This window comes from Zingiber officinale, chromosome 8A, assembly GCF_018446385.1.
Source record: "Zingiber officinale cultivar Zhangliang chromosome 8A, Zo_v1.1, whole genome shotgun sequence".
NCBI lineage: Eukaryota > Viridiplantae > Streptophyta > Magnoliopsida > Zingiberales > Zingiberaceae > Zingiber > Zingiber officinale.
The window spans coordinates 116,146,095-116,160,802 of record NC_056000.1 but is presented as its reverse complement, the minus strand read 5'-3'; the positions used below and the strand labels follow the sequence as shown (position 1 = coordinate 116,160,802).

General features: G+C 43.3%; 1 protein-coding gene across 1 annotated transcript; it reads right to left on the bottom strand.

The window, feature by feature from the left end:
* Nucleotides 1–409: 409 nt before the first annotated feature.
* LOC122011152 (formin-1-like) lies at nucleotides 410–1,919 on the bottom strand. The gene is made up of 2 exons (XM_042567575.1): nucleotides 1,367–1,919; nucleotides 410–1,152 (listed from the first exon to the last, which is right to left on the bottom strand). The coding sequence occupies exons 1-2, from the start codon at nucleotides 1,917–1,919 to the stop codon at nucleotides 410–412; spliced, it is 1,296 nt and encodes a 431-aa protein (XP_042423509.1).
* Between the last annotated feature and the right edge of the window lie 12,789 nt (nucleotides 1,920–14,708).

Sequence of the window (14,708 nt, the reverse complement as noted above, 5' to 3'; positions counted from 1 at the left end):
TGGGGGACGTGACTAAGCTAGCACCTCAATGGGATGGGCCTTACAAGGTCGTTAAAAAGTTAGCATCCGGAGCTTATTATTTACAAGATGAACGGGACAGGAGGCTAGATCGACCGTGGAGTGCTAATTACCTGCGACCTTATCAAGTTTGAAGAAGCAGGTCGAGAAGTGTAAGCTGGGTGATAAGCCGGTCTGTCCCTTATCCAACAAACTAGGATAGCAGACCAGAGAAAAGTAGATCAGGGAAAGCAGAAGAAGATGTGAAAGCAGAAATTATATGTCCCAATACTTTTTATGACAAAAGCTAAGCAATTTTAGTAAAAGCAAGCCTTAAAGTGCAAATGAGGAAATAGCAAAGTACTTTACAAGAAACTCTTAAGTCATTATGTACAAGAAGCCAAAAAAAATATCATTCAAAAGGAGCAAATATTTCATCCGGGATCTCTTTAAGGATCCGGTCATGGTCTAAAAATTCAGGAGGCGGAAGGGACTTTAAGTAGTCCTGCTCATAAAGTTGACGCAAAGCCCCGCCCGCCCCATAGATAACAGACGTGGAGAAACGATGTCCCACCTGTGCACAAAATTTCGGAGAACGTAGATACAAATCACGGTTCTGTAAGCAGCGATCGTTCTCTCCCTCTCTATAAATAGCTAGAGCTGTTGATACGCCTTCTATGGTGGCCCGAGCCCGAGCTAGTTCATTCCGGGCAGTGGCTAATTCTGTGGCTTGGGAGGTCAACTGGGTCTCCTGAGATTTCAAAAGGGCCTCCTGCGATTTTAACTTCTGGTCTTGATTTTGCAACAGAGTCTCGGCAGCACGCAGCTTCTGAGTCAATTGTTCCATAGCCCGTTGATGCTCTAAAGCTTGTTGATCTATACTCTGCTGGTGCTTAATATCGACTTGGCTTTGCTTTTCTTGGAAATCTTTAAGTTCCTGCTTAGCCTGCTTTAGGGATACTTCCAGACGGTTCTTCTTTCTGGTCAAATCTTTTATCTCGGTCCGCAAAGCGTGGCTAGCTTGGGTAGGATCATTCAATTGCAGTTCTAGTTCAACAACATGGTCCCGCAGCTCCTTATTCTGATAATGAGTAGCATAGAAGGAATGGTTCACTACCAGAGACTCCGCACAAGCCTGGGACATATAGGAAATGTCTGATAAGAACAGGAAAAACAACAGTTGGGAAATCTGTAAAGTTTACCTTGATATATAACTCTGCGAATTTGTCCATTTGAGCTGGGGGAGGCAAGGAATTCATGTGCTGCATGCTTTCTTCCCATAAAGTGGCTAGACGACCTTTTATCTTGAGGGAGCTAGTGGGGACATCTGTTCGAGACTATAACCTCTCCTCAGAAGAGAAAGTAGTACAGTAATTGTGATGAGTAAGCGGGGGTGGTTCTGAGGGACCCGCGGCTGAGCCTGGATAAGCTGAAGGCTTGGCAGTTGAGCCGGAAGCAGCTGAAGGAGGACCCTGAGGAGGTGCGGCAGAAGGGATAACTGAAGGACGTTCTGAGGGGCCAGCTTCACCGCCCTGAGGTTGCTGCGATGCGGAAGGCTGAGCCAGTGGAGGCTCGACCTGAATTTTAGATGGAGCAGGGATATCATTTACATGGCTTGGGATGGGAGGCGGAGTTACACTGGGAAGTGAAGGGGAGGCATTTGCGGTTGGGGGAGGAGAAGGGATAGACGACGAGCCTGAGTCGGATGCTGGACGAGGGGCTTGGCGCCGACGTCTCTGAGCCAGCGGCTGGTCATCTGAATCAGAATCATCGAAGGGTGACCGAGCCCTGCGTCTAGAGGGAGAAGGGGCATCTTGGCTCATGCGGTCGTTTGTGGAGCGGGCCCTGCGAGCCGCCTGAGAAGCCTCTCTGAAAGCGGGGCTCGTAAAGGAAATGCTCCCTGTTCCCCCACCAAGGCCCATACTTCTTTCACCAAGGCCTAGACCGGGGATGTAAGTGGCTCTGGGAGGACTAGCCGATTGGAGGGGTGTTGGGGTAGTAGGTCGAGCTGTACGAGGGGCCCGGGGGCGAGCAGGAGTGGCTGGCCGTGGTGGACAAGCAGCCCGGGGATGAGCAAGGGCGGCTGGCCGAGGTGGACGTGCAGTGCGTGGTCGAGTGGGGCGAGCCAAGGGAGCAAGTCGGACACCAACAGATCCTCGTCGAGCAGGTCGGGGTGGAGGATGGGCTGGGGCCGCCCCACCGACTGAAGTCGAAGACGAGTGGGGGAGGGTTCTCCTCTATAAGATAACTCGGCCATGCCTCATTAGTTCCATATCACTCAGAGGAAGGGGCTGAACCTCTGAAGCGTAGGTTAAAACTTCAGCTGCACAGGATAGAGTGTGAAATTAGTTGCCGTAGAAAAGATAAAGTGCCCGCAAAGTGATATCAGAAAAGAAAGAAAGGCTTACCTAGTGAGCGAGGCGTATCAAGGGTCAGATAACTCAAGAGAAAATAGGACAACAATTCCTCTGTCGATAATAAACATGTCAAGTTCAGCTGCCAGCCGGACAAGCGAGACGAGACTTCTGTGTAAGAAGAGTCAAGATGAAATTGTCCTAGTTCGGGAGGGGGAGGAAGTGACTGTTGCCATCGCAAGGGCCACTCCACCTCGTGGGGAAAGATAATGAAGAAAAATTTGTTCCTCCAGCTCAGATCAGAAGGAGGCAGGGGTGAGAAAAAAGTAGTTCGGAGATGAGGCTGAAAACAGAATGTGCCCTCTTCCTGGCACCGAAGGGTGAAGAAGCAGTGGAATAAGTGGACGGACCAGGATAACACACACACATCGTATAGTACTACAAAGCCACAGAGGATCCTGATGGAGTTGGGTGTTAGTTGCCCCAGGGGAATTTGAAAGTAGCGGCAAACGTCAGAGAAGAAAGGGTGAATAGGAAGACGAAGGCCCGCCACGAATTGCTCTTTAAAGAAGGTGTTAGAGCCAGCAGGGGGATTGAAGAATTGATGTATTCCAGTAGGGATAATCACTTGCGCGTCATCCTCAACTCCATAGGTGTAATGTAGGTCATCTCGGTCTAATTCATCGAAGGTGGATGAGCCAGGATAGTATACCGCCGCTAGAGAAGGAAGAAAAGAGGGGGAGACCATGAGAAAAAGAAACAAGAAGAAGGAAGATCAAGTGGAAAGCTATCGACGCAAAGGCAGGAGGATCAGAAGTAAGAAGGAATTCAAGCAAAGAGGCAGAAGACAAGGATATGAAGCGTCTAAAGTCGAAAGCGGGGAGAATATTTATAGTCGCCAAGCAAAGGGGCAATTTCGTCATATTATCATCCGTCGAAGCAAAATAATGTGCGGGAACAACGAGAGCCGCAGGATCTTCCTCGGAAATAACGCCCAAGGGCATATTGGAAAAAGTACCGGCGTGAAGTACGAGGAGGCAGATCTCAGGAAAGGATATGAACAGTTGTTTCAGAAAAGTGCCAACGCTTTCCCTGGTCTGGGCTTAACTCTTAAATAACCCGGCCTTCGTTTATGCAGACTTGGATCACGAGGGGCCCCGGTCTGTGCTTGACTCTTAATTTCCCGGTCTTCGGTTATCCAGACCTATAATACGTGGTAAAAGACAGCAAGTAGCAAGCCCGAGGCGGGAATCGGCCGAGAAGGACAAGGGGAGCAGGTCGGGGAAATAGAAGGATCCCTGACCCAGGATTAATGAGACCTACAATAGGCGGTCAAATTACAACCAACGCCTTGGGGTCATTTCAGAAAGGAAGTATACAAGATTATCAACAATAGAGCCAAATTACAAACAAGGCTAAGGGACGAATGAAAGACCACGGTCAAGTGGTATCACGAGGAAGATAAACACGTTAAGATAAAGAAAAATCAGTGAATAAGTTGAAAAGAAGTTGATCAGTACATCAAAAAAGGGCATAAGAAGTGCAATACATATAGCCAGCTTAGAGCTTATCGTCAGCAGGGGGGAGAATTATCTTCAACAGGGCCAGCCGGATGTTCAGTAGGGCAGGATGAAGAATCGGCCGGAGGCTCGAGAAGAAGGAAGAAGTCGTCATTATCTTTAAAGGAAGGGAACGACCCATCAGGAATCTCGTCCATGATGTGACCTATATCTAGGAAATCTTCCGAAGGGCAGCTCGAAACAAATTCTGTTCAAGCATTTGGCGGGTTCCTCCGCCCACGCCGCAGCATACCAGGAAATTCATCAGATCTCCATTTTCTTCATGAAGAAAGGGGAGGTAACGTAGGTTCGCCTGTAGGCTCTCAGAAGACCTACTTCACCTGCCAGATAATCTGCTAGCTTGGTTTCCTCCTTCTCCTTATCAGCACGGGCTTGAGTCAAGACTTGTTTACCTGCACAGATTTAAGAGTCGCTTGGCTGGCCTCCCACTGGCTTTGAAGGGTTTTCTCCCAGTCGGCGCTAGAAGCCAATTGACCCTGGACTTGTGTTATAGTCTTCTGAAGATTCTCCCGGGTTTCCTGCAGGCTCGCCAATTGGGCATCCCTTTTATCTAGCTCAGCTGCTAGCTCCTGACGTTTTTCTACCTCGGAGGCCAACTTCGACTCACTTGTCTGAAGAGCTGCTTCCAATGCCCTTATCTTGTCAAAAGTCGCATGAGAAATATTACGGGCAGATTCGGCAGACTCTCTAATTAAGCGAAGATAATGCGCTAGGTCTCCGGGAGTCGGGTTGAGAGGATCGCCGGGAGTTAGGGACAGCTCTATTTCCTAAAGACGAGCCTTCAGCACTTCATTTTCTCTCTGTAAGCTGTAAGCGTACTGAATGACACTTAGATTGGCAGAGCAGGCCTGCGTTAGATATAGCAAGAACAATTATAAAAGATTCCAGCGGAGGAACATAAAGATAAGAAGACTTACAGAAACCATCTGGCAAGCCGCTTGATCTAGCCCCATCAGCAGGGAATTCTTCCAAAACTTTCGATGACCTGAGCGCCAGGAGGCCGCTAAGTCTCCCTCCAACTCAACCATAGCAACAAGGGGAGGATCCCCTTCAGCAATTTCTGCGGCGACCCCTGAGCCTGTGGAGGAAGGCAGGCACCAAGAATCAGTAAAGGAATATTTCTTGTGACTTTTCCTCCGAGGTCTAGAAGTAGATGCAGGAACAGCTGAAGGAAGGGAGGCAGATGGAGTCGCAGAACTCCCGGGCTGGTCTACTAAAGGTAAGGATAGCTGACCAGGAGAAGAAGCTAGAGCGGGGAAAGAAGCCTGCTCGGGAGTTATAACTTGACTGGGAGCCGGGACTGATATGTGGGGCGACGTGACGGGAACCTCAGGCCCCATATTAATCTCACGGGCAGGAGAAGCAATCTCGATTTCCAAAGAGCGAAGAGCAGCGGAAGAGCGACGACCTGAAGGGAGAGGTGGGGGTGATGCTTGAATGGCTGGAGTCACTTTCTTCCTCTTGCGCTGAAGTTTCAGGCGTTTGGCTGGCCGGGAGAATGCAGCTTCAACCTATTTTTCGGCGGCCTCCCCAACCTATTCTTCAGTGGCCTCGATCTGTTCTGCAGTAGGCAGATCAACCTGTCCTACAGTAGCCAGGTCTTCCGTTGGAGCCACATCCATGGGAATGACAGAAGAAGCTTCCCCTTGGGTCGGCGCCAGTGGGATAGGTAGGGAGGCGGAAGGAGCAGACCGGGAAGCAGAAGGACCAGGTCGGGAGGAAGCTGCCACACCTTGTTTAACTCCTCACTTAAAATTTTCAAATAGGAGGCAGACCGGCGCTTAACATCGGAGGCGTATGCTCGGAACATGGCAACCTCTGCGATAAGAAAGAAAGATACCTCAGTTAGCGAATAGTAGCTGAGAGGAAAACGGGGTCTTACCAAATGGAGCCCCAATGTCCGTATGAACAGGGATGAGCCCAAACAAATATAGAAAGCGTTCCAACAATAATATAGAAAAGTTAACAAGCACGCCTTGAAGTGCTTCTGAAGCAGTGATATAAGAAGGCTGGTGTTGATGTATAGGGAGGTCGGAAGGGATGTCAGGGCGCCACTGTGCTGGCCCGACCAGCGGCCCAGGAAGTCTGACAAAGAAGAAACGGGATTTCCACCCTTTGTTCGAAGAAGACATGTCCTAAAAAAACTTGTAGCCAGGCCTAGCCTGTACCATAAACACTCCTGGCTCTGAGCATTTGAAGGAATAGAAGTGGTGAAAAAGATGAACAGTCAAGGGAAGTCGATACACGCGACACGAAATGGCGGTGCCACAAACCGCCCTAAAAAAGTTGGGAGCAAACTAGGAGATGCAAATGCCAAAGTATTCACTCAGGGAAGAAATGAAAGGATGGATGGGAAAATGAAGGCCCCCTAACATCTGGTCTTTAAAAATGGTCACGAAACCTTCTGGAGGGTTAGTAGGATGCTCATGCGGTGTAGGAAATATGAGTTCATAATCAACACCAAGTTGCAGGTCCGAGCGAATCATGGATAGGTCATGATCGTCTATATCCGAAATGAAACATGAGTACCAAAGAGTGGTCTTACCGTCAGCCATTATCAAGATAAAGAAGGTTGCAGAAGAGATCAGTCGGGGGGAGGGGTGAAGAAGAGCACCGGACGAGAAGAGTCTAAAAGGGGAAGGGTGGAAACACTGGAGAAGTCGAAGCAACAGAAAGAGGAGAGCGGTCAAAATGCGCAAAGTAATGGCTGCGGACTGCCTTTAGGGTTTATAAAGGGAGTTCTCCTAGGGAATATCGAAAAGAGATGTCGAGTATCTTTTTGGGTGAAGCGCCTAAAGCCGTTCGATCGTCGAGGGACATGTCCCTGTGGGAAAGCGTGTACCAAAAGGAGTGGCGTGGGCGGCGTCATCATGCATAAGCAGTAAAGGCATGAGATAGGCGTCGATCCCCTAGGAGCCGTATTAATGATGGACGTGATAAGAAAATCATGATATGAGGCGGGAGTACGGAAATGCTTACTACGCGATTTTCTCGGGAACCGTCGAAGAAAAGTAGAGGGAAAGAAATTTAAATGCAGCAAGGCCAAGGCTGAGTAAGATTTTAATATGGTTATCCTCACAATACCACTAATGGTGTATTTTTTGATGACAGACGTAGTCGAAGCTCTTCAGACAATATCCTGGTCGGGAGATAGACCTCCAGGTCGGCAGCATATATCCTGATCAAGAGATCGAGCCCCTGGTCGGCAACATTCATCTTGGCCAGGAGTTTACTCTTCAGGTTTGCAATATATATATCTTGGTCGGGATGTGCCTTCCAGGTCGGTTGTCCCAGACTCTCGCCCTAGTGCGAGTTATAAGTGAGCTCTACTCTCACGCCCAACGACCTAGCTGCAAGGTCGGCTGTCCCAGACTCTCGCCCCAGTGCGAGTTATAAGTGAGCTCTGCTCTCACGCCCAACGACCGAGCTGCTCGGTCGGCTGTCCCAGACTCTTGGCCCAGTGTAAGTTATAAGTGAGCACAACACTCACGCCCAACGACCTTCTAGGTCGGCTGTCCCAGACTCTTGCCCCAGTACAAGTTATAAGTGAGCATGACTCTCACGCCCAACGACCTTCCAGGTTGGCTGTCCTAGACTCTTGCTCCAGTGCAAGTTATAAGTGAGCATGGCTCTCACGCCCAACGACCTTCCAGGTCGGCTGTCCCAGACTCTTGCCCCAGTGCGAGTTATAAGTGAGCTCTGCTCTTGTTGGTTGCTACTCGGAAAACCTAATGGTTCCACTGTACAAAAATTTTGTACAAAGGTCTGAACCTTTTCCTAGCTACCATGTGTTCTTTTAAATTAAACTTGGATCGCCTGCGGAACTTAACACGTTTGATCCAAAGTTTAATCTATTTGTTCTTTTAGGTTTAGACTTGGATCTCCTGCGGAACTTAACACGTTCGATCCAAATCACCTAGGTTATTAATTCCATTAAATATTAATTTCCAAAATTGGCTTCCAGGACTGCATGGCGAGGCACATGGCCTTCTTGGATATGGGAACAACCACCACCGCCTAGACAAAGCCTTTTAAGGAAAGCTAATATTTAATTTCCTTAAATAACTTTAGGTCAACCGAAAAGAACAATCAAATCACAAGGAAAAGAAAAATAAAAAACACAACATCGAAAACAAATTCGAAATACTAGAATCGCATGCCTCTTGTATTTGGTATTTTATACATGAAGATAAAACTAATATGATGCGGAAATAAAATACTAGTATACCTTTTCTTTTGCAAGCAAAAACCTCTAGGTCTTCTACCGTATTCCTCTTCTAACCTCGGACGTTGTGTGGGCAACGATCTTCCGAGATGAGAAACCACCAAAGCACCTTTTCCTCCTCCTTGCAAGGTTCGGCCACAACAAGAGCTCCTACAAGGATGAAGAGAAAACACCACCAATGCTCCAAGGGATACAAGATTTCTCTCCTTCTTCTCCAAGCTAAAATCCGGCCACCACTTAATCTCCAAGGAAGATGAAAGTTTCGGCCACAATGATGGAGAGAAGAGAAAGGGAAGGGCCGGCCACACCAAGGAAGAAAAGAGGGAGAAAATAATAGAGGTTGTTTACCTTGAAGGCTCCCAAAACCCCCTCTTTTATAATCCTTAGCTTTGGCAAATAAGGAAATTTAATTACAATAAAATTTCCTTAACTTTCCTTGACTTGAATTAATTAAGAAAAATTAAACAAAATTTCCTATTCCTTCATGTCATGGTCGACCACATCATTAAGAGCAAACAAGGCTATTTCAATTAACAATTAAAATTCCTTATTTGTCTTTGGAAATTTTAAAAAATAAAATTTCCCTTTAAAATCCCTTCATGGTTGATAAAAATAAATTTCTATAATTTTAATTTTTCTACATGTGAATAATTTACAAAAAAGAAAAATAAAATATCTTTCCAATCTACAAATAAGGAAAGAGATCTAATCTCTTTTCTTAATCTTTTGTAGAAGAGATATTTTAATTTTAATTCTCTCCAATAAATTATATCTTCCACATAAGAAAAATTTAAATTTAAAATTCTTTTCTAATTTAATGGGGCCGGCCACCTAAGCTTGGGTTCAAGCTAGGGCCGGCCACCCATGAACCAAGGCTTGGCCGGCCCTAGCTTGATCCACAAGCTAGCTTGGCCGGCCCCTACATCATGGGTATGAAGGTGGGTATAGGTGGGTATAGTACTCTATAAATAAGAGGCTACGATAGGGACCGAGAGGAGAAATTGGTTTTGGTCTCCCGATAAAATTAAGCATCCCGTGTTCGCCCCGAACACACAACTTAATTTTATCAATAATAATTCATTCCACTAGAGAACTATTATTGAACTACCGCACCAATCCCAAATTACATTTTTGGGCTCCTTCTTATTATGAGTGTGTTAGTCTCCCTGTGTTTAAGATGTCGAATGTCCACTAATTAAGTGAGTTACTGACAACTCATTTAATTAATATCTTAGTCCAAGAATAGTACCACTCAACCTTATCGTCATGTCGGACTAAGTCCACCTGCAGGGTTTAACATGACAATCCTTATGAGCTCTTCTTGGGGACATTATCAACCTAGATTACTAGGACACAGTTTTCTTCTATAATCAACAACACACACTATAAGTGATATCATTTCCCAACTTATCGGGCTTATTGATTTATCGAACTAAATCTCACCCATTGATAAATTAAAGAAATAAATATCAAATATATGTGCTTGTTATTATATTAGGATTAAGAGCACACACTTTCATAATAACTGAGGTCTTTGTTCCTTTATAATGTCAGTATAAAAGAAACGACCTCTAATGGTTCTACTCAATATACTCTAAGTGTACTAGTGTAATTATATAGTTAAGATAAACTAATTCCTAATTACACTACGACCTTCCAATGGTTTGTTCCTTTCCATTTTGGTCGTGAGCTACTGTTTATAATTTATAAGGTACTGATAACATCATCTTCTGTATGTGACATCACATACTATGTTATCTACAATATAAATTAATTGAACAAAAAATGTAGATAATTTGACCAAATGTGATTCTTTATTCAAGATAAATGTTTACAAAAGCTTAGACTTTCAGTATACACTCTAACAATCTCTCACTTATACTAATGACTAAGCTGCCATATCTGCTTCTATACATCTGATTCCCATTCCCTCCACATGCCGATCGAAAGCTTTTGCTGGAAGGGCCTTAGTGAAAGGATCTGCCAGGTTATCTACTGATGTAATCTTGGCAATGACAACTTCTCCTCGCTTCACGATATCTCATATCAGGTGGTACTTGCGCTCTATATGTTTACTTGTCTTATGGGCTCGTGGTTCCTTCGAGTTTACAACTGCACCGCTATTATCAAAATAAATTGTGATGTTTTTGGGCAAACCAGGAATCACATCTAAGTCCATTAGAAAGTTCCTGAGCCATACTGCTTCTTTAGCTGCCTCAGAGGCTGCTACATACTTAGCTTCCATGGTTGAGTCTGAAATGCATTTCTGCTTAACACTTCTCCATGCAATGGCTCCACCTCCTAAAGTAAACACATAGCCTGATGTAGACTTACTGTTGTCCCTATGTGATTGGAAATCTGAATCCGTGTAACCCACAGGGAGCAAATCATCTGCTTGGTAAACTAGCATATAATCTCTAGTCCTTCTCAGGTACTTTAATATATGCTTTACCGCAGTCCAATTGTTAGAGTGTATACTGAAAGCCTAAACTTTTGTAAACATTTATTATGAATAAAGAATCACATTTCGTCAAATCATCTACATTTATTTGTAGTTGTTCAATTAATTTATATTGTAGATAACATAGTATGTGGTGTCACATACAGAAGATAATGTTATCAGTACCTTATAAATTATAAATAGTAGCTCACGACCAAAATGAAAAGGAACAAACCATTGGAAGGTCGTAGTGTAATTAGGAATTAGTTTATCTTAACTAAATAATTACACTAGTACACTTAGAGTGTATTGAGTAGGACCATTAGAGCTCGTTTCTTTTATACTAACTTTATAAAGGAACAAAGACCTCAGTTATTATGAAAGTGTGTACTTTTAATCCTAATATAATAACAAGCACATATATTTGATATTTATTTCTTTAATTTATCAATGGGTGAGATTTAGTTCGATAAATCAATAAGCCCGATAAGTTGGGAAATGATATCACTTATAGTGTGTGTTGTTGATTATAGAAGGAAATGTTGGATCGAGATCGCGCTAGAGGGGGGGGGGGGTGAATAGCGCTCGCGGCTATTTTTGTCGTATCGGAAACGTAAAACTACCAAAGTAAATATACGTAGCGGAAGTAAAGAATGCAATCACAGAAAGACACAGATAGTTTTACTTCGTTCGGAGCCTAGGTCGACTCCTACTCGAAGGCCCGCGATCCTTGATCGCTTTCGGTGGGCAACACTTATAAGTACGAAAAAGAGTACAAGATTTACAATCAGTACAGTAATTAAAAACAAGTTTACCGACGACAGAATCGTAGACTCGAAGCTCCTGGTCGTCGTGGACTTGTAACAGCACTTCAGGGTCGTTGAATGAGCAGCACGCAGCACAAGGATTGCTTGGAAGTTCTATTTTGAAGTTGCTGGTCGAGACCCCTTATAAAGGGGGTTCAAGGCGCCTTACACCAAGGCGCCTTGAACGAGCCGAGTCACCCGCGTGGATCAACACGGACCTGGTCGAACTCTATCTGGTTTAAGGCGCCTTCACCTATCCAGGGCGTTCAAGGCGCCTTGAACCCTATTCAAGGCGCCTCCAGTCTGCTGCGTTGCTCGCACCCGAGGCGCCTCAAGCTCCATGGAGGCGCCTCACTGTTCATCCGAGTCCTTCTTTGTGATTTTGGTACTGCAAGTATGTTAATCCAAAGATACCTGCAACACAAAGTTAACACAACATAATAGTATGAATATGAAATTATGATGTCTCCGGACTGTCTGGAGTCGACTTCGTTTCCAACCGGAAACCCTAGGTCGACTGACGCCTACTTCCCTCTATGGGGAACGCGTCTCACCTACTCCTCTCAGAGATTTTATTCATGCGATCCTCCAGATCGACCGGACTTTTGCTCTTCACTGATGCTCCGGACTTTCACGAACATCCGCCCACCGCCGGCTCAGACTTTCACCGTTCGCGATACCAGACTTTCCACCTAGGGTTACCACCCCTAGGACTTTAACGCCAACCGCAGCCAAGACTTTCCGATAGGGTTACCACCCCTATGACCTAGGGTTACCACCCCTAGGGTTTTACCTTGCCTAACCGCAGCTAGGACTTTCTCAAACACTCAAAAAAAGCGTCAGATAACAAAGCACCTTAACTTTGAATCCTTTGCCATTATCAAAACTTAGGTTCGATCGTCGGATGCTTCCCGCACCAACAATCTCCCTTTTTGATTATGGCAACCGTAATTCAAAGTTAAGAAAAACAACATATGTAATAACTGCATAAAGTTAACCAAGCTTAAGTAAATAAACTTCAAATGCAATAGAGGTTAAGCTGGAAACTTTGAACTTTGACATATTAGACTCCCCCTTAATAAAAGCCCTCCTTTTATCAAATACTTTGAATTTAACTTTAATTTACCTACTCTCTGCTTTTATTAAATACTTTGATTTTTTCCATTAACTTTAAATCTACTCTCCCCCTTTGCCATATATCAAAAAATAAACTAGTTTGAAAGTAGATTTGTATTTTTCTGAAGGAAAATTTTCAAAAGAGGGAAAAAGAACAAAAAACGATTTAGCTTTTTGAGTTTTGGGATTTTCTAAATTTGAAAATACTTAGCTATATATTCAGCTTCAAAATGATTTGTATTGAGAAAATATTTTGCCAAATGCAATCAAACTAAGTGTAGTAAACTTATTCTTAAAATTTAACTAAGTTTGAAGATATGAGTATTTGAATTTTCAAAAAAAATTTTGCTTAGAAGTTATAAAATTTGAGGTCACTTTAAAATGTTATAATTAGTTTACTAGATTTGAAAAATAGTTGAATATTCAATTTCATGGTCAAGTTTTTGAAAAAACTGTAAATGAGTTTTGAATACTCATTGTGAACAACATATTTATTTTTAGGGCAGAGGGAGTAGTAGGAGTTTGTTTTCAGTCCAAGCATGAGTCAAATTAAATTATTAAGTTTAAATTGATTAAGTATCAGAGCCCTAAAATAATCAGGTAAAGAAATTTGATTAGAACCGTAAAGTATAATCATGCTTAAATTGAAACACATTTTTCCAACTGTCTAACCTTTAGCTACTTGCTGATTGCCTAGAGGGCAGTAGCTTTCACATGGTTAGTCAAATTAAGTCCATTTGGTCCAGTTAGATTTGTCTAGAGCTGGAAGACTTGACTTGATTAATATTTATGATGTGTTTAACGCCCAGACTCATATTGATGCACAAATATAAGCATTCCTGAGTTCAGGCTGTACCCTATGCATCTCACGCCATTCTAAGTTTTTCAAACACAAGCAAGGTAGACCTAGGTGTTTGTGAGATGCTCTGGCTTTAATCTAGGGGAACATGATTTCTAGGGGAAAACTTAGGCTAGTTCCAAATGTTGAAAATTCTAAGAAATTGGAATTTTGAAATAAGTATTTTCCTAGAAATTTAAAAGCAAATGATAACCAAACATTGTCTATTCTACCCAGCACATTCCTATTTGTCTTCTAAGTGCACTGAACTCAAGTTCAGGTAAGGGTTTTGTGAAGATGTCAGCTAGATTTGATTTTGACTCAACATAGTTGAGTGTAATGTCACCCTTAGCTACATGATCCCTTACAAAATGGTGCTTTACTTCTATATGTTTAGTCCTTGAGTGATGAATTGGGTTTTTTGTTAAATTTATGGAACTTATATTATCAATTGAGATTTTTGTGTTATGATAGTTCAGTTGATAGTCTTTAAGAGTGTGCATCATCCAAAGCAATTGAGATGTGCATTCACCTAAGGCTATATATTCAGCTTCAGTGGTAGACAAAGCCACACAATGTTGCTTTCTACTTGACCAGCTTACTAGGCATTGTCCTAGAAATTGACAGCTACCACTTGTGCTTTTTCTATCTAACTTGCATCCGGCGTAATCCGAGTCAGAATAGCCAAGAAGGTCAAAGGTGCAAGTTCTAGGGTACCAGAGTCCTATATTTAGAGTACCTTTAATGTACCTAAGTATTCTTTTAACATAGGTTAAATGTGACTCTTTTGCACAAGACTGGTATCTTGCGCACATACCAACTGCAAATAATATGTCGGGTCGGCTTGCAGTTAGGTAAAGCAGGCTTCCTATGGCACTCCTATAGTACTTTGGGTCTACTGGTTTGCCTTCAGGGTCAGAGTCTATGTTAATGTTGGTTGCCATGGGTGTATTTATTATTTTTGAATTTTCCATGCAGAATTTTTTAATTAATTCCTTTGCATATTTAGTTTGATAAATATATATTCCATCTTTAGTTTGTTTTATTTGTAGGCCTAAGAAAAAATTAAGTTCACCAACCATGCTCATTTCGAATTCATTTTCCATTAATTTAGTGAATTCTTTTAAAAATTTAGAGTTATTTGATCCAAAAATTATATCATCAACGTAGATTTGAGCTATGAAGATGTCTTTGTCTACAGTTTTTACAAATAGAGTTGGATCTATTTGACCTTGGTTGAAACCTTTGGATATTAAGTGATTTGACAATCGTTCATACCATGCCCTAGGGGCTTGTTTAAGTCCGTACAAGGCCTTTTTTAACCTAAATACATGATTAGGATATCCTAAGTC

Bases quoted from the DNA above. Each gene is read 5' to 3' on its own strand.
- LOC122011152 (XM_042567575.1), bottom strand. From the start codon at position 1,919: ATGGGCCTTGGTGGGGGAACAGGGAGCATTTCCTTTACGAGCCCCGCT. The intron at 1,153-1,366 runs GTACTACTTTCT...TGTTCTTATCAG, and splicing joins GCTTACTCATCACAATTACT to ACATTTCCTATATGTCCCAG.